The sequence below is a fragment of the Ranitomeya imitator genome, chromosome 7, assembly GCF_032444005.1.
Source record: "Ranitomeya imitator isolate aRanImi1 chromosome 7, aRanImi1.pri, whole genome shotgun sequence".
In the NCBI taxonomy this organism is placed as follows: Eukaryota; Metazoa; Chordata; class Amphibia; order Anura; family Dendrobatidae; genus Ranitomeya; species Ranitomeya imitator.
Genome location: NC_091288.1, coordinates 189,427,554 through 189,452,645, shown reverse-complemented (window position 1 = coordinate 189,452,645; position 25,092 = coordinate 189,427,554). Strand labels below are relative to the sequence as shown.

General features: G+C 49.8%; 1 protein-coding gene across 1 annotated transcript in view; it reads right to left on the bottom strand.

The window, feature by feature from the left end:
- TRRAP (transformation/transcription domain associated protein) overlaps nucleotides 1-25,092 on the bottom strand; it is a 166,518-nt gene that overhangs the window by 121,492 nt on the left and 19,934 nt on the right. The window contains exons 8-29 of the mRNA XM_069734247.1: nucleotides 24,708-24,833; nucleotides 24,395-24,472; nucleotides 21,989-22,077; nucleotides 20,862-20,958; nucleotides 20,644-20,782; nucleotides 19,194-19,272; nucleotides 18,063-18,297; nucleotides 17,529-17,847; nucleotides 17,090-17,187; nucleotides 14,426-14,620; nucleotides 13,869-14,060; nucleotides 13,067-13,232; nucleotides 12,726-12,982; nucleotides 11,104-11,304; nucleotides 9,140-9,291; nucleotides 7,531-7,730; nucleotides 6,658-6,875; nucleotides 6,350-6,547; nucleotides 4,492-4,752; nucleotides 4,255-4,416; nucleotides 3,039-3,135; nucleotides 1,660-1,781 (exon numbers count right to left, since the gene is read on the bottom strand). Of these exons, the coding sequence (XP_069590348.1) occupies nucleotides 1,660-1,781; nucleotides 3,039-3,135; nucleotides 4,255-4,416; nucleotides 4,492-4,752; nucleotides 6,350-6,547; nucleotides 6,658-6,875; nucleotides 7,531-7,730; nucleotides 9,140-9,291; nucleotides 11,104-11,304; nucleotides 12,726-12,982; nucleotides 13,067-13,232; nucleotides 13,869-14,060; nucleotides 14,426-14,620; nucleotides 17,090-17,187; nucleotides 17,529-17,847; nucleotides 18,063-18,297; nucleotides 19,194-19,272; nucleotides 20,644-20,782; nucleotides 20,862-20,958; nucleotides 21,989-22,077; nucleotides 24,395-24,472; nucleotides 24,708-24,833 (3,681 nt within the window). The remainder of the gene's footprint in view (nucleotides 1-1,659; nucleotides 1,782-3,038; nucleotides 3,136-4,254; nucleotides 4,417-4,491; nucleotides 4,753-6,349; nucleotides 6,548-6,657; nucleotides 6,876-7,530; nucleotides 7,731-9,139; nucleotides 9,292-11,103; nucleotides 11,305-12,725; nucleotides 12,983-13,066; nucleotides 13,233-13,868; nucleotides 14,061-14,425; nucleotides 14,621-17,089; nucleotides 17,188-17,528; nucleotides 17,848-18,062; nucleotides 18,298-19,193; nucleotides 19,273-20,643; nucleotides 20,783-20,861; nucleotides 20,959-21,988; nucleotides 22,078-24,394; nucleotides 24,473-24,707; nucleotides 24,834-25,092) is intronic.

The window sequence follows — 25,092 nt, the reverse complement described above, 5'->3', positions numbered from 1 at the left end:
GGCTGACAGGGGGGTCCCTCCCCGGCAGGCTGACAGGCGGGTCCCTCCCCGGCAGGCAGACAGGGGGGTCCCTCCCCGGCAGGCTGACAGGCGGGTCCCTCCCCTGCAGGCTGACAGGCGGGTCCCTCCCCGGCAGGCTGAAAGGCGGGTCCCTCCCCGGCAGGCTGACAGGGGGGTCCCTCCCCGGCAGGCTGACAGGGGGGTCCCTCCCCGGCAGGCTGACAGGGGGGTCCCTCCCCGGCAGGCAGACAGGGGGGTCCCTCCCCGGCAGGCTGACAGGGGGGTCCCTCCCCGGCAGGCTGACAGGGGGGTCCCTCCCCGGCAGGCTGACAGGCGGGTCCCTCCCCGGCAGGCTGACAGGCGGGTCCCTCCCCTGCAGGCTGACAGGCGGGTCCCTCCCCTGCAGGCTGACAGGCGGGTCCCTCCCCGGCAGGCTGAAAGGCGGGTCCCTCCCCGGCAGGCTGACAGGGGGGTCCCTCCCCGGCAGGCTGACAGGCGGGTCCCTCCCCGGCAGGCAGACAGGGGGGTCCCTCCCCGGCAGGCTGACAGGCGGGTCCCTCCCCTGCAGGCTGACAGGCGGGTCCCTCCCCGGCAGGCTGAAAGGCGGGTCCCTCCCCGGCAGGCTGACAGGGGGGTCCCTCCCCGGCAGGCTGACAGGGGGGTCCCTCCCCGGCAGGCTGACAGGCGGGTCCCTCCCCGGCAGGCAGACAGGGGGGTCCCTCCCCGGCAGGCAGACAGGGGGGTCCCTCCCCGGCAGGCTGACAGGCGGGTCCCTCCCCGGCAGGCTGACAGGCGGGTCCCTCCCCGGCAGGCTGACAGGCGGGTCCCTCCCCGGCAGGCTGACAGGCGGGTCCCTCCCCGGCAGGCTGACAGGCGGGTCCCTCCCCGGCAGGCTGACAGGCGGGTCCCTCCCCGGCAGGCTGACAGGCGGGTCCCTCCCCGGCAGACTGATAGGCGGGTCCCTCCCCGGCAGGCAGACAGGGGGTCCCACCCCGGCAGGCAGACAGGGGGGTCCCTCCCCGGCAGACTGACAGGCGGGTCCCTCCCCGGCAAGCTGACAGGCGGGTCCCTCCCCGGCAAGCTGACAGGCGGGTCCCCCAGCAGCTTCTGCCTGCTAGGTGCCTTGGATTTACAGGTTTCTCCCTACATGCACGTATAGGCAGAGAACTGTCAATCTTGGGCAGCGGGTGGGGAGAAGCCACCAGGCACCTGCACCAGACCCCACAAAGTAAATTTTGTCTGATGGGTGCAGTTGGTGTCCGCTGTGTAATGGATTCGCCATGGCGTTGTGACTTCTATTTATAACAGAAATGGCTGACAGATCCGCCTTAATAGTCAGACTATTAGAAATGGTAGATTAGCATATTGTAGATTACTGGAACTTTAATGCATTTCCACACGTGGATTATCCTAGACTTGATTCTTATTCCTTCAGTATGAAGACCACCTGACATCTCTGTGCTACTGTAAAAGATTCGCCATTAATCCTCAATACATGTCATATCTCTGCACCAAATCCTTTTGCTTTCCCTTGTCTTCTACCCCGTAGCCAGCCGGTGATTGGAGTAAATAGGCACAGTATAATAAGTGTGCACCACTCTTAAGCATGTTCTGAAAATTACAAGAAAAATGAATGCAGACGTGTCAATGCCGTCTCACCTTCCTCATACAAGCTTCTCCGGCCTCTTGAAGCTCGTTGTTTGTGGAGTTAAGGGCCTTGAACAGCGCAGCAATGATTTTCTCTCTCGACTGTGGCAAATAGTTGCAGGCAGCTAGGGCATCTGTTCAGATAAAAGCAAAATTAGGACCAAGATCACAAAAAAGCGGTGTTCATACTGCAAAAAATTTGTATGAAAAATTATTATATTTTAAAGTAGGATTCCAGAATTTTCCTTTTTTTACATATAATGGTAATGTGACGATTCTGGCCGTGTGATATATTTTATCCTAGATCAGTTGCATCTACACAATGTGACTCCCTTCATTAACAGGAAGACAATCTCTGACTTCCCGTGAACATAGGATGACATCGCAAAATGTTCAGTGTATCCTTTGAGATACACTAGGGCTTGTCTTCTCTGCCTCCTGCTTGAAAGAACTCACAAAAAGTAACCTATCACAAGCAGGAGGCAGGAGAAAAACGCTGAAGCTGTATCACAGATTAGATGGAAACAATCCTGTATTAGTAGGGGGATCTCAGTTCTATGTTACTAATCCATCATTCGAAAAGAATCAACGTGGATGACATTTGCGAATTGACACATCTACTAGAACAGGATACAAACACACACAACATATATACACAGGGACACACATGCATGCCATACACAAGAGACTCTACATTTCACTTCAATAGTCAATACGGTGCTATATAGGTTTAAAAAAATTTGGAAGGTTACCCAATGCTATATTTTGGAGATCAATTCAATGAAAACCCCATCTTCTCCAAGTATAATCAAGAGTCCAGCTGGAGAGATTACTCCAAGACCACACATTATAGAAGCACTCCCATCAAACCTTTTATCCACTTAATACATTGCAGTCATCATATTATATAGCATTGTGTGCTCACAATTGCTCATTTTGCCTTTCTACCCATTCAATTCTACTCTTTCCTCTGCTCTATGTAGAAACAGTACGTCTCTTGTCCTTGCATTTATCACCCCCCTCTTCACCTCCTGACCCAGCTGCTCCCTCCTCCTCACTGCCAAGGACTTTAGCAGCGATGACTCATACAGGGAAAATTGACCTCCTGTTTCTACATAGAGCTTAGAAGGATTCAGCTAGTCAGTTTTTAATCATGTGATGTCATAGACCTAATGGGAAAGAGAAGAATTACCTGAGTAGAAAGGCAAAATGAGCAATTGTAAGTACACAGTGCTATATAATGAGACGATTGCATGAAACAAAGAGGATACACATTTTGATGGGAGGAGGAGTGCTTCTTTAAAAGTGAAGCATTTACAATAATAAAGAAATGGATAAATACAGAATTGTTCTAGAAAGCCATTCAAAGTCGTTCACAACTATAGACTTACTCAGAGCAGCAATTCTCAGTGGCACAAGAGAGGAGAGGCTTTTATAACAAGGCAGCTTCATTAGTGTCGCGTCTTCTGCTTCACACAAGTTTAGGAGCTAAAAGGAGAAAGGAAAGTTTAAGAAAAACGATAGAAGTTTGGAAACATCGCAAACAAAAAATACATTTAGTAATCTTCAGGAAAACCATAGAATCCCTCTACTGAAAAATTCTACAACTTCAAATCATCACCGCTCTCAAGATCTCTGGTTGCTGTCAGTAATTAGAAACCCCACTTACTTCCAAAAGCTTTAACTTTCAAGGAGAGCCGCAGGGGGCAGAGAGCCCCAGGAGGCAGAAAGCCGCAGGGGGCAGAGAGCCGCAGGGAGCAGAGAGCCGCAGGGGGCAGAGAGCCGCAGGGGGCAGAGAGCCGCAGGGGGCAGAGAGCCCCAGGGGGCAGAGAGCCCCAGGGGGCAGAGAGCCGCAGGGGGCAGAGAGCCGCAGGAGGCAGAGAGCCCAAGAAAGCAGAGAGCCACAGGGGGCAGAGAGCCGCAGGGGGCAGAGAGCCGCAGGGGGCAGAGAGCCGCAGGGGGCAGAGAGCCCCAGGAGGCAGAGAGCCGCAGAGGGCAGAGAGCCGCAGGGGGCAGACAGCCGCAGAGGGCAGACAGCCGCAGGGGGCAGAGAGCCGCAAGGGGAAGAGAGCCGCAAGGGGCAGAGAGCCCCAGGAGGCAGAGAGCCCCAGAAGGCAGAGAGCCCCAGGAGGCAGAGAGCCCCAGGAGGCAGAGAGCCCCAGGAGGCAGAGAGCCCCAGACCCCGATCTTGGGATAGCTGGGGTCCAAGAGAACATAACCTAAAGATTAGCAAGTGATGTCCTAGTCTACTGACTAACAATTTTGCTTCCAGATACATGCCCATCAGGATAGTATTTCCTGAGCCGGCACATGACAAGACCTGTATATGAAGGGGACTGGCATCTCTAAAAGCTTAATTACCCCCCTTCTCTGTCACCGAGGATAGGCTGGCATCCAATATGGAATGGTGACTAGAAAATTGGGGCACTTGGCTTAAAATAATTCTACTTGTAAGGTATGCAACTTACGTCTCATTTATTTGTATGGCTTTTGGCTAGAAAATCCAGGTAGTTATGAGCTGGCGGTAAGGCCCGACGCTTATACCCATTAGTGAATCATAGCAATGCAGCCTTCTAAAGCAGAGGTTTATACGGACGGATAGGTTACCTCGGAGTAGAAGACTTTGTGCTCCACCACATTGAGGTCCATGGTGAACAGCCGGGGCTGCAGTGTGGTGCAGAAGGTGTTCCCCTCCATGAGGCCTATCTGAGCGTTGGCTGGCTGGTGACGCAGGAGGTGCTTCTTAGGAGGAACCATGTCTTGTAACACCTAGAAGGTAACAAACCATTAGGATTGTAAACGAGAAACCGACCAGGAGGGATGTTCTTCCAGTCGGCACTTTACCTCTTTATGGGGTTCCATGATCATGGTGACGCCTTTGCCGGTCACTTGGGCCAAGACTTGCAGAGAGTGCATGGCTTGCTTCCGCACGGTCGGGTTGGGTGATGTGACTTCTCGCACAAGATCGTGTGTTACCAGGTGGAAGGACTTCTCTTGTGCGGTTGTTATGTCCTCCGTCTTCTCCTCATCCTTCAGGGGGGTGGCACATCTGATCAATAATTGCTCCAGAGTCGTCTTTGCCATAGCAACAGCTCCATTAGAAACCTAAGGCCAGAAATAAATAATCTAATAAGAAAAGGACAAGCGGCACCTATAGGCACGTAATGGATGACAATACACAGACTTTACATGGTGCCGGGCGCCCCCTAGTGGCTCTGGATGTGGTGTCTACACAACAATACAAATGACTGAATAGGAAGCTGTTATACACGACACCTCTCATCTTACAACACAGGACTTAAGGAAACTAACTCACTGTGAGTCCAGCTTCATGCCACAGGATCATGCTGGGAGTTGTAGTTTTTGCAATAGCAAGTTCCACAAATTGGAGGCCGGCGATATGTAGCATATTCCATTTATGTTGAGTACGGTTTCTGCACTTTGTACCATTAAAGTGGTCTCCAGGCACATAACACTGATGACCCATCATCACACTGGGTCATCAATACCATTACGGTGAGGGTCTGGCAGGCGGCACCTCCACTGATCAGCTGTTTGCAGCTCCCACATTGGTCAGATGAACACCGTTGGGCAGTGACTATACTCAGTTACAGCAGCTCAGCTCCTATTGAAGTGAATGGACCGGAACAGAGCGCAGAAGGAACATGAGCCAGGAGAGTATGTGGGTTTTTTTTGGAAGGGGGGCTATGTGGGGGTCTCAGTGTTTACAGGGGGCTATGTGGGGATCATACTGTATATAGAAGGCTATGTGGGTGCTCACATTGTATACAGGGGATCATGTGAGGGCTCATACTGTATGTAGGGGGATGTGTGTGGGCTCTCATGGTATATAGGGGGCAGTGTATGCTCATACAGAATACGGTAGGCTGTGTGCGGGCTCATACTGTATGTGTGTGGGCTCTTATGGTATATAGGGGGCTGTGCGGGCTCATACTGTATATAGGGGGATGTGTGCGGGCTCATACTGTATATAGGGGGATGTGTGGGCTCTTATGGTATATAGGGGGCTGTGTGCGGGCTCACTGTATATAGGGGGATGTGTGTGGGCTCTTATGGTATATAGGGGACTGTGTGCGGGCTCATACTGTATATAGGGGGATGTGTGGGCTCTTATGGTATATAGGGGCTGTGTGCGGGCTCATACTGTATATAGGGGATGTGTGTGGGCTCTTATGGTATATAGGGGGCTGTGTGCGGGCTCATACTGTGTATATGGGGATGTGTATGCTCATACATCATCTGGGAAGCGGTGTGCAGGCTTATACTGTATATAGGGGGCTGTGTGCGGGCTCATACTGTATATAGGGGGTTGTGTGCGGGCTTATACTGTATATAGGGGGATGTGTGTGGGCTCTTATGGTATATAGGGGGCTGTGTGCGGGCTTATACTGTATATAGGGGGATGTCAGCATACTTAATTCTGCTCAGTATTAAGTGATATAATATTAATATAAGATAAATCAAATTATTATGATACTTAAATTGAGCAGAATTAGTTTCAGCCTACTGGTTTGGCCCTCCACAGGCCCTTGGGATAAATTGCCCACGCCTGATCCATTCTCATTCACTGACTTCATTCATCTGATCTGTTAAAGGGCCGCAGCGCCACCCACCTTTGTGTATCCCACCCTTGAGCAGACAGATTACAGGCGTCAATCTGAATTGTGCGCATATTAAATACCTCTCCGGTCAGGTCCATCATGACGAAGAGCAGGGCTTTTAGGAAGGTCTGCTGATTCTGAAGCACCCAAATCAGAGGGAGGCGTTCCATGAGGAATTTAATGGAAACCACCCCGCCAAGCTTGGCATACCAGGCTTGTTCATAGCAGCAGGCACACAAGCGCTCCACAATGTAAGAGAACAAAGGAAGCTGGCACGCCTGGAAAAAAAAAACAAAGCGCTATTACTCCGACCATACAACATTCCATATAAAGAAAAAATAGACTGACTTATTAAAAGGTGGAAGTGGAAACGTTAGAATGCCGATACCCTTTCTTTGGATCCAAGGATAATACTGGCGACATCGAATATCACCGCCAAAGCGACCTCGCCTATCTTGCACAACTCCTTCTCTTCGTAGGCCATGCAGATGGCAATGGCGTCAATCAGTACCAGGGGATCCATGCCTTTTGAACCGTTCTCTTCGCTGTGAAACATGGCTGTGCTGGGCTGACTGCCGACCTGGTAGCACTGGAGCAGGAATGGGCCTAAATAGAAAAAAAAAAAAAAACAGAGAAATGCAATTAAATATTTGCTCGTGGAAAAAGTAACCTGTCAGCAAGAAGGCCCTGACCTCAGGCATTACGCCGTAGTGACTGGCGTCCCAATGCTACACTACTACTCTAAAGCTGGCCATGTACATGATGCTTTCTCAGAAAAGATAAGGATTAGTGAAGAGTGAACGTGCTGGAATAAGGTGTTATCTCAGCATGCTTGGATGCTAACCTAGTGTCTTCGGTGTGCTCGAATATTATAACTTGAAACATATTATTCGAGCACTCCCAAGACACTTGGATAACACGATATTTAAGCACGTTCGCTCATCATTAACAAGGAGTCTGGCAGCATCTTATACTCTTACCTTTCCAAATTCAAGGGTATCTCTGTGTACCCATCCACCCCATACATGTGCACACACGCTCGGTTGGGCTGGACATGCATACGTATGGGGTGGATGCAGAGATATTGAATGTGTACGGTCAGCATTAAGCACTGTATGCAGGGCTGGGAACCAGGATGAGGAAGATGATCTGGGTGGGCATCTTGCCTTCAGCTTACCCCCCGACCAGCTTAACTCTCCCCCCGAATGTGTACAGGAGCTCACTAAATTTGCCTATGATTGGTCATCAAACGCCAACTCACCACATTGCTGGGCCACAGCTACCATGGTGTAATGGCGGATCAGGCTGGCAACAAAGGGAAGGGCACTAGGTCTCAGGTCCTTGATGACGGCAGACATGAAGGCTCCCGTTAGCGCCTGCTCAAAGGTCTTGCGGGCCGGAGTATCCTGCGCTTTGTAGCGATGCGAGATGATGACGTTGGGGATGGATTTTTCAGTAAAACTGTGGAGGGAGAAGAGGAGAAAACACAACTATTAGCAGCAGCACTGGAAGCCATAAATCCTGTTCATCACCCATCCTCCTGCCTATACGTCTTCCACTCTGGAACAGCTCGGATCCGACTCATCTGTCGCATTTTCATTTTGTCACCTATTAGGCTAAAACATGACGGATGGCTCAATCTGACAGCGAGCTTTTCGAGGCACTGTGAATAGGGGCACAGGGGAACGGCCGTGACCGCGCTGGCCTTTTCTGCTATTGATTATGAAACGGTGGGGCGTGCGGGTCACAAATGTTTTCGCGGCTAAGCTGCCCACCCTTGGCCTTTTTGTGAATAGAGGATTTACACAATACACCCAGTAATTATCCTGCTGGGAAACACAATGAGCTGGTCACAGATTTCATTAAAAACTTTATACCCAAAACATCAATCTTTATCCAGATGAGCAGCAAAGTACACGGCAATGTCCTCACTCATCAGAGACATTCTGCCCCCTTAATGAATGAACCTTTACATGGCTTGCACAAGCCAAGAATGGGGGGCCACAGACCCCAATATTGTGGCCACTGTGAATATTACAGGAAAAGGTTATCTGAGCATGCTCGAGTGCTAACCAAATCTTTGACATTTATGGATGCCGTAAGTAGCTAAAATGGTAACGGCCCTTTAAAGTAAAATGGCCAATATGTTCTACTTTGCTGCGACGTCCCCTGGTGATGGCAGCCGATCACTGCCTGCCTCGCAGGGCGGACCCGCAGCAAACATCAGGAGAACGCAGGTCAGGAACCAAGTACTCAAATCAACATGTAAAAAAAAAAACCCTCACCAGACAGTATGCATCTGCTGCAGGTACATCACACCTAGAAAGATGCCTCCTTTATGGGCGACAGAGTTATTGTGATAGCATATTTATCAGCGTGATTAATTGATCAACATTTACTTTAATGTAGTGGCAGATGGAGATCGTGTTCTTCCCAGGTAGAGGCGGCAGCGATGCATCCCCCACCATGTACCCGTCACTGCACATAATGTTCTCCCTGACTGGCAAACTGCATTACAATGTGCAGCTCTCCCCTCCGGCTGAGATTACGGATAGATAATCCCCTTAGCACCGGGAGAGGGAAAACATACTCGTATCAACGGGAAAAAACAAATCATGTACAGGTAAAGAGCCAGTCAACAAACTCTATTAAACGGGTCGTCTAAGGACACACAAAAAAGACATAAGCTGATTGCACCCAGGGAAGAATTAGTTGATTTTCTACTTCAACCTCAAAAAAGGAAGGTTTGGGATTGCCAGAAGGGCAGCCCCTCATACAAATAGGACCCCTCCACCGCAGCCCACACATGCCCTGGCAGGGCACATGGACAAAGGTTGTAACCCTTTTAACAAACAGTCTGGATTTCTTACTTGGGATGGGCCAGCAGCTGGTACAAGGCATGTTTATTGTCATCCAGGCTCATCATGGCCACCAGGAAACATTTGATCACTTCCCAGGCCTGTCTCCGATAGTAGGGCTCAGTGTTCGCGCTCTTCAAACAATCCAACGCCGTCTCGATGGACTAAAAGAGCAAACAATGATTAAAACTCTTGTAAAACACACACAGTGCGGATGGGGTCTCCTAGGGAATCTGGTTTATTGCACAAGTGCTAAAAAACTTCAGCCTCCAACTTCTGCTTCTCTGCACTTCTGATATCACATTTTTATTCCAAACTTCGTTATATACAGATTCAAATTAGTTAATCCACATCTTACATTGATGGGGAGTTCCAGTTCATTAAAATTGATTGCTTATCCTAAGGATAGGTCGTGAATATTAGATTAGTGGGGGTCTTACTCTGTACTCCATCCCCTTTACTTTAAAAAATAAGTTGCTCTTACTTGTAGAAACACCGCTCCCGAGACCTGCGTCTCAACTAACAGAGAAGCTGTATCATAAGCACACATACCAAGGAGCTACTGGAGAAGCAATGTGACATCAGAAGGAATAAATCCATCTTCTGACTGACTGAGCACAAAACATTTTTTTTCCCCAGCCTTTCATGCGAAGGCAACCGAAGAGATTTAGTTCTCCTGTCACAGTCCTTCTCCGGCAGCTCCCCAGTGCATGAGCTTAGGCTACGTTCACATTAGCGTTTCCCGACGCTGCGTCGGGAAACGCAGCGGCGACGCACGCGTCATGCGCCCCTATGTTTAACATGGGGGACGCATGCGTTTTTCGCGTTGCGTTTTCCGACACGTGCGTCGTTTTTGACGCTAGCGTCGGACGCAAGAAAATGCAACAAGTTGCATTTTTCTTGCGTCCGATTTTCGTCAAAAAACGACGCACGCGTCGCAAAACGCAGCGTTTTTGCGTGCGTCGTGCGTTGCGTCGCCGACGCAGCGGCGCGCAACGCTAATGTGAACGTAGCCTAAAGATCCTGCTCCTCTGTCAGTTGAGACACAGGTTTCAGGAGTTGTTTTTCTTTGGACTGCAGCCAATCTTGACGCGTGATTAGGATGGGCTGATAATTGAATTCCATGATATGGGGGGTGGGGGTGGGGGTGGGCAATTTATTACATTCTGGAGAACCCCTTCAAGAAGAGGATGTCCAAGTACTGGGCAATTTCTTTAATGCCCAGTACAGCATATCTCCATACTTTTATTAGTGCCTGTTCTGGATCTACCAGTTATTTCTCCAGTGGATAAGTCGTAATTACTTATGGCTGGAATATCCCTTTAATAGCCTATAGGGGCTCAATGTATAAATCCACCTGCAGCTAGCTCCCTCTAGTGTCGGCCACAGGTAATACACCTTTTTTCCATTTATCTCTGGATGTAATAAGGGAGGCAGGAGATTCGGAGCTAAAAGACTAAGATATAGTAGAAAACACATGAGCACAGAACTGTTTCGACAGCGTTTCTTCCCACTAACTACAATCCCTCAACCATAAAGTCTGTAAAATTAAACGTTGCATAAAGAGCTTGGAATAAGACATTTACGTGCTCACCTGATTGTAACATGAATTTCACACCCGATTAAACCAGAATTAACATGAAATTGGAGCTGACCTTTAAAGATCACAAGTCAAAATATCACGGCGCATCCTGGGGTGGATTCACGCCTCAACATAAACAACCATCCGAGTTATTAAAGGAAATAAACTATCCATATCCACAGAAATTAACATTTTCTTTAATAAAGGCGCAAAAACTTCAAAGTGAGAAGAACAATGAATTATGCCGAACATTTAAAGCGGCATTACCTTATTCACAGTTCCCATAATAGCAAGGTATTCCAACCACAAAGAATAAAGCACTGCCACCCTTATCTGTAGAAGATGCCCCCGAGATCAGGGGGCCCGCGTAGGTCTAAGGTTGGTGTACCCTTACCTTTTCCATGGGTAGCTGAATAGACGACTTGCAGTCTCCAAACTCCACGGTAATGCTCGGCCCTTGGATTTCCGTCACGACATAGTGAAGCTTTTGGGACTCTTTCAGCATTTTCCGATTGCTTCCGCCAAATTTGCCAAGGACTCTGTAAGCTACATGGGAGATGCTGTCTGCAGGATTACGCAGGGTCCTCCACAAGGCCTAGGGCAAAGAATATGGACATGGAGCTCACAGATAGAGGCGAAACTTGACGCTCGTGGGACCCAATGCAAAAATCTTCAACAGTACCGGTCTTCTCATATGGGCCAAAAGGGACCGCTATGGGTCCCTGTAGGCTCCAGGTGTGACTGCAAACCTCTGCACCCTCAATAATTACATCCTCGCTCCGGGGTCAGTCAGCTGATTATGGAGGTTCTGTGACCTGATATTGATGACGTATATTATGGAGGCCATAAATATCTAAGTATGGGAGAAACCCCTTTCTACAAAGAAACAAAATTATCCTGTTAAAATCAGTGTCTTAGGATATAGGTCTGCCTCTCCAAAATGCTTTACACTGCAGCTCTGCCCATTCAGTTTGGCAGAAACCACCAGAGGAAAAAGATGGCAATACTTATCTCCATACTTCATGATCAAGATGCCTCATCCGTTCTTGAGATATTAACACTTTTCTATTGTTTAAAAGCTTGTTACCTAGGAGACCGACTACCGCTGCTGTCCAGCAATGAAGTTCTGGCCTGGATTAGGAGGTAACAACACGCTCCAGTGATGCCGCTAGCTTCAAAGCAGCGTTTAGAAGCTCAATAGAAAAGATCTAGTAAGCAATGAACACGTTGTGCCACTGCTGCTAGAAAGTGGTGGTCCTCGGTCTCCTAGACATGAGCTCTATAGAAAAGTGTTAATATCTCGAGAATGGCTAAAAATTTTAACAAACGGTAAATTACAAAAGTGATGGTTTTTGCAAGCGCTATCTGAAAATACCCACCTTAATTGTGACAGCAGTGGTGCAAAACAAATGCCCGTGATGCTAGTAATAGTAGTATGTTGCAGATACAAGGGGCTCAATAACGCTCCCATCAGTGGGTCACAAATAATGGTTCACAAGCAGTTTGATGGTTGCAAACAAGAACCAAACTTAACGAGACGAGTAGAAAAGCGACTTTCCCAATTATAGAAGTAAAACCCCTGTGAGTGCACAAAACAAAGTCCCGGATACTTGAATGTAGACATTTTGGAAAGAGGATGAACCCTATTCAGAGAATTATACATGGACCAGAAATTTCCCATCACTTACGGATAGTAAACCTCCTGGCCAGGAACCAAAAGCTGCACAAAGAAACAGTAACTGAGCAAAAATTGCATGCAACTTTATAGAAGTTCGGAAGAATTAGAGCCATTTAGGATTAATCCAAGAAAGGAATGTGTGAAAGTTTACTTTTCTCAGGTCTCTAAATGTTTCACACCATGATCGGAAAACAAGTGCATGGCAAATGCCACCAAAGTCACCCCGGAGACCAGTCTGAAATGTCGCCGCACACGGGGATACTGAGTACGGCCGCGGCAATGAATCACCCGGCAGACGCGCAGTTCTGCTGCCCCCTGGTGGTAGAGAAGGGGATTACCTGCATGAGCTCGGCCCGGACAGGTTGGATGTGATCGTAGAGGAAGTCCGGCTGCAGATTATCCACGCACAGCTCCAGGGTCCGCAGACCTTGACTCACTAACGTCTGGGAGCCGTTTAAGGCAGACACTAACGGGTCCATCAGCATGGGGAGGTACGGCAGCAACGAGCTGAGGCGGACAGGCACGGTGAGACACAGCTCTACGAAGAGATCCTTCATGTGCTGCTTGTGGAGGCCGCTCTGCAACATGTTCAGGCCTAAAAACGAGGCCAAAAAAAAAAAAAGATTAAAAAAAACTTAAGTTGTAGTTATATGCTGATCCTATCAGAGCGGTGACTGACCTTGCAGCAGATTAGGTAGCAGAGGCAGAAACTCCTGGTACAGAAGATCATGGCTGCCTCCCCCAATAGAGCGGAACAAAGCGCGGAGCAGTAAGAAGTAGTTGTACGGCTCCTTGGCCGTCTGGGCGAGCTCCATGGAGCTGTTCACAATTTTGTGCAGATGTGGCTGCAGACGAGAAACAGGAGAATAATAATGTCACTTCTAAAAGAGTATATATTATATTACATAGTCACAAAGATATATATTTACTAAGTGAGCCCCAGGTCGCAGACCCCCACCGAAGCTGGGAGACCGGGACCACCACTACACCAGCACGGTAGTATGGTTCTCGTTTGACCACCCACATCATAAAGTGATATTAAGTTTTAGGGGGCACCACAATCCTGAGAATAAAAGCAGACATTGCTCCAATTTAGTGCTACATCTTCTTACCATTTTTCAACACAGTAGAACTCCCCAATGTGAAGGAAACTGCGGCAAGGTGCATTTGTGCAGCCGCAGATCCCTACAGAGAGGACATACATAGGGGGGGGGGGGTAACACTAAATCAGGGGGGTGGCCCCTTCACCCTCAGGATCAGAGCAGGGCATAGAGATCGGACCCTCAATCATAATGCAACGCGCCATGGCGCTGAAACTAACCCAATAACCCAGACAAATCCTTCTCATCCCTGTACCGTGTCCCCCCGTCTGCCGTCAATCTCAGCTACTTTTCTAGTAAACATAATTATTCTGAAGGGGCCTGACGCGTGGAACGGGATCTTAATTACGAGGCCGGTCCGAGCGGAGATGCTTCTTTCACCTTAAGCATCTGTTCGTTATCCGCGGCAAACAGGGAAACCGAGCCAAACACCAGCTTGAACAGCTTGAGGTACAAGTTGGACAGCTCCACGTTGGAACCCATCTCCGGAAGCCTTTCCAGCAAATACTCCACCAGGATGGTAGCGAAGAGAGCGGACGTGGTGGGGTTCGCCAAGAAGGAGTTGGCAACAATCTGAGAAAACAAGACATTCAATCACATCCAACATTCCTGAACCGAGATGGGTCTCCCCAACGTCCGATGATTACCGCAGTTAGAGCCCTTGTATGATCGAGAAGGAGCAAACACTAATGACTCCAAGAGAACAGCTCTGGATCAGAACCAAAGCGGATATGTGCCATAGAATTTGTGCTCTGGAAAGAAATATTGCTAGGAATATATCAAGCATAAAAAAAAAAATCCTTAAAAAGGGGTTGTCAGAAAATGCTGTTTTGTGTATACAGGTCCAATGCAGATCAACGTGCTTCTGTTTTTAGATGCAAAACTAGAACATACCCCGAGAAACGCAACACTGAAAAACAAACTGCCTGCTCACACACCTGGAGGGCATAGTTCTTGGAGATCCTCTCCACCATATAGGGAACAGTGGTCTGAAAAATCTCCTTGAACGTCAAAGGATTCATCATGGTGAAGACCCCTGCAAAATGCTCCAGCACCTCCTTCTCCTCTTTCATCCGCACCGTCTGACAGTTCGCTACTCGTATATAAGTCTGTCCGTTACCGGCGATCTGGACCTGGGAAAGAAAGAAATGTATTCATACCGCACAGACTATTCCCCGAGCTCAGGCTCACAGCGTCTGATGTCTGGCATTTAAACTACAAGTCGGAGTCTCATATCGGATTGTTGTGGCGGGCATCATAAAAAACAACGGGGTATCCAGCAGACGTGGACCCGCCATTAGTCCCGGCTCCTGTACATGTCAAAGATCCACCTCCAGAAACACGTGCATCTCAGGATAAGTCAGTAATACCAGATCAGTGAGGGTCCGATGCCCCCACTGATCAGCTGTGTGAGTGCAGCCCTGTGGTTGGAACACTGGCGCCGAGTGCAGCCCTGTGGTTGGAACACTGGCGCCGAGTGCAGCCCTGTGGTTGGAACACTGGACACCGAGTGCAGCCCTGTGGTTGGAACACTGGACACCGAGTGCAGCCCTGTGGTTGGAACACTGGACACCGAGTGCAGCCCTGTGGTTGGAACACTGGACACCGAGTGCAGCCCTGTGGTTGGAACACTGGACACCGAGTGCAGCCCTGTGGTTGGAACACTGGACACCGAGTGCAGCCCTGTGGTTGGAACACTGGACACCGAGTGCAGCCCTGTGGTTGGAACACTGGCGCCGAGTGCAGCCCTGTTGTTGGAACACTGGCGCCGAGTGCAGCCCTGTTGTTGGAACACTGGCGCCAAGTGCAGCCCTGTGGGTGGAACACTGGCGTCAAGTGCAGCCCTGTGGTTCGAACACTGGCGCCGAGTGCAGCCCTGTGGTTGGAACACTGGCGCCGAGTGCAGCCCTGTTGTTGGAACACTGGCGCCAAGTGCAGCCCTGTGGTTGGAACACTGGCGCCAAGTGCAGCCCTGTGGGTGGAACACTGGCGCCGAGTGCAGCCCTGTGGTTGGAACACTGGACACCGAGTGCAGCCCTGTGGTTGGAACACTGGTGCCGAGTGCAGCCCTGTGGTTGGAACACTGGACACCGAGTGCAGCCCTGTGGTTGGAACACTGGCGCCGAGTGCAGCCCTGTGGTTGGAACACTGGACACCGAGTGCAGCCCTGTGGTTGGAACACTGGTGCCGAGTGCAGCCCTGTTGTTGGAACACTGGCGCCGAGTGCAGCCCTGTGGTTGGAACACTGGACACCGAGTGCAGCCCTGTGGTTGGAACACTGGTGCCGAGTGCAGCCCTGTGGTTGGAACACTGGTGCCGAGTGCAGCCCTGTGGTTGGAACACTGGACACCGAGTGCAGCCCTGTGGTTGGAACACTGGTGCCGAGTGCAGCCCTGTGGTTGGAACACTGGACACCGAGTGCAGCCCTGTGGTTGGAACACTGGCGCCGAGTGCAGCCCTGTGGTTGGAACACTGGACACCGAGTGCAGCCCTGTGGTTGGAACACTGGTGCCGAGTGCAGCCCTGTTGTTGGAACACTGGCGCCGAGTGCAGCCCTGTGGTTGGAACACTGGACACCGAGTGCAGCCCTGTGGTTGGAACACTGGTGCCGAGTGCAGCCCTGTGGTTGGAACACTGGTGCCGAGTGCAGCCCTGTGGTTGGAACACTGGCGCCGAGTGCAGCCCTGTGGTTGGAACACTGGACATCGAGTGCAGCCCTGTGGTTGGAACACTGGCGCCGAGTGCAGCCCTGTGGTTGGAACACTGGCGCAGAGTGCAGCCCTGTGGTTGGAACACTGGACACCGAGTGCAGCCCTGTGGTTGGAACACTGGACACCGAGTGCAGCCCTGTGGTTGGAACACTGGACACCGAGTGCAGCCCTGTGGTTGGAACACTGGACATCGAGTGCAGCCCTGTGGTTGGAACACTGGCGCCGAGTGCAGCCCTGTTGTTGGAACACTGGCGCCGAGTGCAGCCCTGTTGTTGGAACACTGGCGCCAAGTGCAGCCCTGTGGGTGGAACACTGGCGTCAAGTGCAGCCCTGTGGTTCGAACACTGGCGCCGAGTGCAGCCCTGTGGTTGGAACACTGGCGCCGAGTGCAGCCCTGTTGTTGGAACACTGGCGCCAAGTGCAGCCCTGTGGGTGGAACACTGGCGCCAAGTGCAGCCCTGTGGTTGGAACACTGGCGCCAAGTGCAGCCCTGTGGTTGGAACACTGGACACCGAGTGCAGCCCTGTGGTTGGAACACTGGTGCCGAGTGCAGCCCTGTGGTTGGAACACTGGTGCCGAGTGCAGCCCTGTGGTTGGAACACTGGCGCCGAGTGCAGCCCTGTGGTTGGAACACTGGACATCGAGTGCAGACCTGTGGTTGGAACACTGGCGCCGAGTGCAGCCCTGTGGTTGGAACACTGGCGCCGAGTGCAGCCCTGTGGTTGGAACACTGGACGCCGAGTGCAGCCCTGTGGTTGGAACAATGGACGCCGAGTGCAGCTCTGTGGTTGGAACACTGGACGCCGAGTGCAGCCCTGTGGTTGGAACAATGGACGCCGAGTGCAGCTCTGTGGTTGGAACACTGGACACCGGGCGCAGCCCTGTGGTTACCTGGTAAATGTCCAGCGCTTGCATCGCATACTTCACAAGCTTGATATAAATCTGTGTCTCTTTAGGTTGCAGCTGCTTATTAGGGACAAACTGCGTCTCTGAGAAATAAAAAGAAAAGCAAAGATTAAAAGCTTCCCCCGTTTTGGAAAATCTCGGTCCCCAAGCAAATTTATTCACCATCCCCCGGTCCAGCACTGAGTCTCCATCGCTGCTCCCAGGATGTGGTATTGACTGGCAATCGATGTGACTTCAGCCGATACACGAGAGCAGTAGCGGTGACTCAGCGTTGGACCTGAGGACCACAAGTAAAGTGCTGCTTATTATAAACTGCAAACAGGGATGGGGATTTTCTAAAAGGGAACACCCAAGCATTGAGGTCTTTACTGAATAATATATCAATATGGAATAATATATCAATATGTAAGAAAAGACAGATTACCGCCGGGTGCTTTACACGATGTGATTCCCCAGGTAATCGTCTTCACGCCGCACACCAACGTCTTGACCAGGCTCCGGCAGTCTGTCACTTGGAAGGTTTGCTTGTCTTCCTTGTCCTTCTCACCCTGCTTGTCAAACACTAGAAGCGGGACCTGGGTGAGCGGGGTAGACGGAGCGGCGGGCAAAGCGTTGGCTGGCGCTGGGGCTGGAACATTAGCTAGGATGGCATCGGCGGCGCAAAGCTCAGACTGGGGCTTGCACTTCTTAAAAATGGCAGATAACTGGTAACGGGCGATGGTGTGGAACTTCAGAACGAAAACCTGAGAAATGCAAGGTCAAGAGTTAAAAACCAAAAGGAACGGATACAAAAAGTATATTGGAAAATTGCTTTTCATCATCAAAATAATAACCTGAGAAGCTGCTGATCCCGACAACGACAAACCCCTTTAAATTGAACCATTATTATATTTGATTTCCTTCGCCCTTCGGCACTGTGGGGCTGTAAAGACCCTCTAAGGATTCCGGTCTTCCTTACCTCCAGCATCCTCATCAGTATATCTCGCCCATTGCCATTTTCCTGTTCACTTTTAGAGCGAATGCAATCCACCAGGTTGAGCAGAAGCTTACAGGACATAGTCTGGATGCTGCTGGGAATGGACTCGTCGTCAATATTCTTGGCGAAAAGCTGAACCGCGAGGGACAGGTCATTCAGTGGAAGGTGCTGACGGACATGGTGTACAAGGTCCGCTAATGTGCTGTACGCCAGAGGCCTGCAGAAGAAGCAACAAGTCAGATCTAAAATCGTATAAGATACGCGATTATATAGAGCTAAACGACCACTGATTGGTATATATCTACTGATCCGTCATTTCATAGCCTGTTTACACAGGCAGACCACGCTTAATGATACACATTGTGATCTATTCCAGCATAGGCTGCCATTGTTCTGGGCAGCCTGTCCTGTTTACACAGGCAGACCACGCTTAATGATACACATTGTGATCTATTCCAGCATAAACTGCCATTGTTCTGGGCAGCAGGTCCTGTTTACACAGGCAGACCACGCTTAATGATACACATTGTGATCTATTCCAGCATAGGTTGCCATTGTTCTGGGCAGCCTGTCCTGTTTACACAGGCAGAGCACGCTTAATGATACACATTGTGATCTATTACAGCATAGGCTGCCATTCATCTCGGCAGCCTGTCCTGTTTACACAGGCAGACTACGCTTAATGATGCACACGGTCATCTATTCCAGCATAGGCTGCCATTGTTCTGGGCAGCCTATCCTGTTTACACAGGCAGACTACGCTTAATGATACACATTGTGATCTATTCCAGCATAGGCTGCCATTGTTTTGGGCAGCCTGTCCTGTTTACACAGGCAGACCACGCTTAATGATACATATTGTGATCTATTCCAGCATAGGCTGCCATTGTTCTGGGCAGCCTGTCCTGTTTACACAGGCAGACCACGCTTAATGATATGTTTACACTTGTGGATCTCCTGACTCGGGCTTGACAGCTTCATCTACTTATACGTAGCAGTCACACTCGGGTCGGGAGAGCCGCCGGCCAGTCCGTGCGCTGCGTTCTGGTCTTGGTCCGAATTTTATGAGTTTAGAAAAACATATATTTCGACATGTAACTTGCTGCTTCATACCGGAGAGTCTCCCGGGCCGTGTACCCAGAGCCAATGAGGATGGTTTCATCAAACAACTTGTCCATGCAGGGAATAAACTCTGAAAGGTAAAATGGCATTGTATCAACAGTTAACAAGTGACAAACAATAAAGTGGATCACTAGATCCACGGGCTGTATGTACGATGAGAAAAACGTACTTTACAATCCGCCAGGACGGCGCTGCACGGGAGATTAGTCGCAGCTAAGCTGTCACTCAAGGAGAGCGGGCAGGATACAGCCACTGTCCGATTAGTCTCCTGTGTGGCTCGTTCCTCAGCGGCTATACATGCGGCACGTGGATCGGACATGGCTGAAATCGTACAGCCAGCGCCTGATACATGCGGCACGTGGGTCGGACATGGCTGAAATCGTACAGCCAGCGCCTGATACATGCGGCACGTGGATCGGACATGGCTGAAATCATACAGCCAGCACCTGATACATGCGGCACGTGGATCGGACATGGCTGAAATCATACAGCCAGCACCTGATACATGCGGCACGTGGATCGGACATTGCTGAAATCATACAGCCAGCGCCTGATAGATGCGGCACGTGGATCGGACATGGCTGAAATCATACAGCCAGCACCTGATACATGCGGCACGTGGATCGGACATGGCTGAAATCATACAGCCAGCACCTGATACATGCGGCACGTGGAGATCGGACATGACCGAAATCATACAGCCAGTGCCTGATACATGCGGCACGTGGATCGGACATGGCCGAAATCGTACAGCCAGCGCCTGATACATGCGGCACGTGGATCGGACATGGCCAAAATCGTACAGCCAGCACCTGATACATGCGGCACGTGGATCGGACATGGCTGAAATCATACTGCCAGCACCTGATACATGCGGCACGTGGATCGGACATGGCTGAAATCATACAGCCAGCGCCTGATACATGCGGCACGTGGATCGGACATGGCTGAAATTGTACAGCCAGCACCTGATACATGCGGCACGTGGATCGGACATGGCTGAAATCATACAGCCAGCGCCTGATACATGCGGCACGTGGGTCGGACATGGCTGAAATCGTACAGCCAGCACCTGATACATGCGGCACGTGGATCGGACATGGCTGAAATCATACAGCCAGCGCCTGATACATGCGGCACGTGGATCGGACATGGCTGAAATCATACAGCCAGCACCTGATACATGTGGCACGTGGATCGGACATGGCTGAAATCATACAGCCAGCGCCTGATACATGCGGCACGTGGATCGGACATGGCTGAAATCATACAGCCAGCACCTGATACATGCGGCACATGGATCGGACATGGCTGAAATCATACAGCCAGCACCTGATACATGCGGCACGTGGATCGGACACCCTGTCAAGCTCCTTTTAATAACCCTCAAGGAAGACCGTGAGCCAAGAATCCGCAGATTAGCAATGAATCGGGTTCTTACGGCTCCTTAGGTCCGTGCTGAGAATATGTTTCGCCGCTATGAGCAGCTCTTTCCGAAGATGGGCGGTCTCGGGTGGGCAGTTGGTCAGGAGCTGCAGCATGCCCTTCACCATCTGCTGGGAATGTTTCGCCACCGTGTCCTATAAAACAGAGGAGGATGTAACGGAAAGCGCACAAAGGAAAGACTGACGATAGCGTTTCAGTACTGGAGTAACCTACCTGATAGATGCGAATGATGTAGGCCAAGAAGGACAAGGTTTTGATCTGGGCTGCGATAAAGTCGGCGTAAAGTTCTTTATTGTACAACTTGTGCTGCCTGGAAAAAACAAAATAATGAATTAACCTAGTTATAGATATTTAAAGCTGTATTCCCATCTCCAAGATCCTATCCTAATATCTAGTAGGTGTAATAATATCAGCAATTGCCTCCAATTAAAAAGTAGTATAGTTCTTCTGATTAGCTGTGTCGCTTACCCCATGTCCAGGGCGTTGCAGTAGCTCAGGTATCCATGGTTACGACCACTCACATAGTGACAGTTAGTTGTTCGTAACCGTAGCCATGGATTCATAAGCTACTGCAATGCCCTGGACATGGGGTAAGCGATATAGCGAATCAGAAGAACTATACTACATTTTTAATTGGAGGTATTTGGTAATATTATTATTATTACTACACCAAATAGATATTGGGATAGGAGCTTGAAGATGGCTATAACCCCTTAAAACAACAGAAAATGTTGCAAAAGGAATACACCAGGATCCTCTCAGAAAAATGTAACACTGGGAAAACAGAATGGGAGAAATATATAGGAAAGCTGCGATGGGCGTCAGTTTATGCAAAGCTTTCCCAAGTCTATGCACATATATATGGAATTAAAGAAGATTTCCTTCAAATTGACATTCATCACTTATCCACAGTAAATGTAGTTAGTGTCCGATTTTCGGGGGCCCAACTAGTGGGACCCCATACAATGAGTCTGAGTGAAGCATCAGACCCATAGACATGGCATGTAGCACCGGGCAGGTAACCACTTCTGAAATAGCCCCCTTTCCAGCGATCGGTAGGGGTCTACCATCACCAATAATCTGTTTTCAGGTCTTGCAAAGGTTGGATGTACAGAAAATAATGAGCCAGACCACGGCTCTATTCACTGTGTAGTGACCATTCTCTGCTCCCGTTAAAGTGAACAGGATTTAACAGCCAGACTGGGAAACAGTCAGTAATGACAGGCCATCAGTACAAGAAGCCTGGGAGAGCCAGCAATATGTCAGGGGGCTACAACGTGCAGGATGCAGTCACACCGACACAACTCCATCATGGCAGCTCTGCAGCAAGTCACACGTACCTGGCAGTGGTGGAGACCTGGGTGACGATTGTGTTCATGATCAATGGTACAAATTCAGACACCATGTTGTGAATGTTTAGCTTATAGAGCTGCCGAAAAAGAAGAAAAAAACCAGACAGATTTCAAATCAAAGCAAAATCTGCACAAACATCGTTTAAAGGGGTTTACATCGTTTAAAGGGTTTTTTCCAGCTCACAAAGCGAATCCAAATTGCTATAATATTCTATCCCTTTAAGATCTGTGGCGGGATCTGACATCTGGGACTCCCCACCAACCCCAAGGATGGAGAGATGACGCCAGCGCTGTGTTCCCTTCCCGGTCCTCGTCCATCTGACTATGCAGGGAGCAGACGCAGCATGGAGCACCGCTGTGCGGTGGCCCTAAACAAGCGCGCGCAGCCATCAGTCTTAGGATGGTGGGGACCCTAGAGGCGGACCCTCACTGATCATAATGTGATGGAATATACTAACAATATGCATTTGGTTTAGACGGGAAAACCCTTTTAAAATGGCTCAAGATAATATGGACTTTATAGGGGGATGTCCCTGCCCAGAACCATTGTGACCCAAAGAGCAGCTGTGTAAGAGAACTTGGATTTCCAAGAATCCTGTGTAATCATATAAGATACCCTAGAGTAAGGGGTCCTGTCACATGTCTTTGTAATCATATAGGACACCCTAGCGTCAGGACCCGTCACAAATCTTTGTAATCATATAGAACACCCTAGCGTCAGGACCCGTCAAACGTCTTTGTAATCATATAGGACACCCTAGCGTCAGGACCCATTACACATCTTTGTAATCATATAGAACACCCTAGCATCAGGACCCATCACACGTCTTTGTAATCATATAGGACACCCTAGCGTCAGGACCCATTACACATCTTTGTAATCATATACGACACCCTAGCATCAGGACCCATCACACGTCTTTGTAATCATATACGACACCCTAGCGTCAGGACCCGTCACACGTCTTTGTAATCATATAGAACACCCTAGTGTCAGGACCCCGCCACAAGTCTTTGTAATCATATACGACACCCTAGCGTCAGGACCCGTCACACGTCTTTGTAATCATATACGACACCCTAGCGTCAGGACCCCGCCACACGTCTTTGTAATCATATACGACACCCTAGCGTCAGGACCCCGCCACACGTCTTTGTAATCATATATGACACCCTAGCGTCAGGACCCCGCCACACGTCTTTGTAATCATATACGACACCCTAGCGTCAGGACCCCGCCACACGTCTTTGTAATCATATACGACACCCTAGCGTCAGGACCCCGCCACACGTCTTTGTAATCATATACGACACCCTAGCGTCAGGACCCGTCACACGTCTTTGTAATCATATACGACACCCTAGCGTCAGGACCCCGCCACACGTCTTTGTAATCATATACGACACCCTAGCGTCAGGACCCCGCCACACGTCTTTGTAATCATATATGACACCCTAGCGTCAGGACCCGCCACACGTCTTTGTAATCATATACGACACCCTAGCGTCAGGACCCCGCCACACGTCTTTGTAATCATATACGACACCCTAGCGTCAGGACCCGTCACACGTCTTTGTAATCATATACGACACCCTAGCGTCAGGACCCCGCCACACGTCTTTGTAATCATATACGACACCCTAGCGTCAGGACCCGTCACACGTCTTTGTAATCATATACGACACCCTAGCGTCAGGACCCCGCCACACGCCTTTGTAATCATATACGACACCCTAGCGTCAGGACCCCGCCACACGTCTTTGTAATCATATACGACACCCTAGCGTCAGGACCCCGCCACACGTCTTTGTAATCATATACGACACCCTAGCGTCAGGACCCGTCACACGTCTTTGTAATCATATACGACACCCTAGCGTCAGGACCCCGCCACACGTCTTTGTAATCATATACGACACCCTAGCGTCAGGACCCCGCCACACGTCTTTGTAATCATATACGACACCCTAGCGTCAGGACCCCGCCACAAGTCTTTGTAATCATATACGACACCCTAGCGTCAGGACCCCGCCACACGCCTTTGTAATCATATACGACACCCTAGCGTCAGGACCCCGCCACACGCCATGTGCCCTTTATTGCTATTCTCACACATGGCAGATTTGGTGCTGAACTTGCTGGCTTGTCCCATCCATAGGAATGAGGCGTGCAGAAATCCTTTATTTTTCTTGCAGAAATCACCACATTCTTACGGACAATTTTCAGCAGCAGAAGTGTCTACAACAAATCAGCCATTTGGGAATCAACTAAAAGCGAGAACGTACAAATTAAATCCTTTTGGGACAGAGTTTTGCTGTATACTTAGACTTATCCCTTAAGCCTCCACATAATAAACTATGAATCCGGCTCAGTCCTTAGAGGACGGGTCTTACCTGGTACATCAGCACAACTATAATTGGCAGCTCGGCCAGCACCTTCAGGGACAGGGAGCCCTTGGGGATGATGGTATGCTGCAGGAAAAAAAAAACATACAGTCATGACTGACCTCAATGCTCAGCGATGGTATACCAAACAGCAGGGAAAATAATAACTCCCGTCCAAGGAAAAGCAATATTCTGTAACGTGGGGGCCAAATGCGGACCACCCAGCTCACATTTACGGTCCTGTCGATCTGACATTGCGCTTAGATTGACCAATCGTCGCGCTATTATCTTCCAGGTCGTTCCCGGAGGTGGCCATGCTTACCGTCCTGGTTTCGCTGTCTTCTCTCTCTGGATTTACTTTGACCACAATGGAGGAAATCATGCCAACCATTTCTGGAGTGGGAACAGTGTTTTCTGGGATCACTGGAGGATTCTCAAAGTAGCGGTTCTGGGATAAAAGAAGCAATGAGACAAGTTAGGACCTTACTATTGGTCCGAGACACCTTAGATGATCTAATCTGCCTTTAAAAGGGAACCTGTCATGTCCGATAACACCATTTACCTGCAGATATAGGGTTAACACCCGTGGTCTGTGTCCCCCAATGAGGCGGAGAAATAGGGTTAATCGTGTTAGGAAGGTGCTCGGCCGCAGTACTGGAAGTGTGGCAGACGGGATAAAATGAACTAACGCCTCCCGGAAGCCGCCG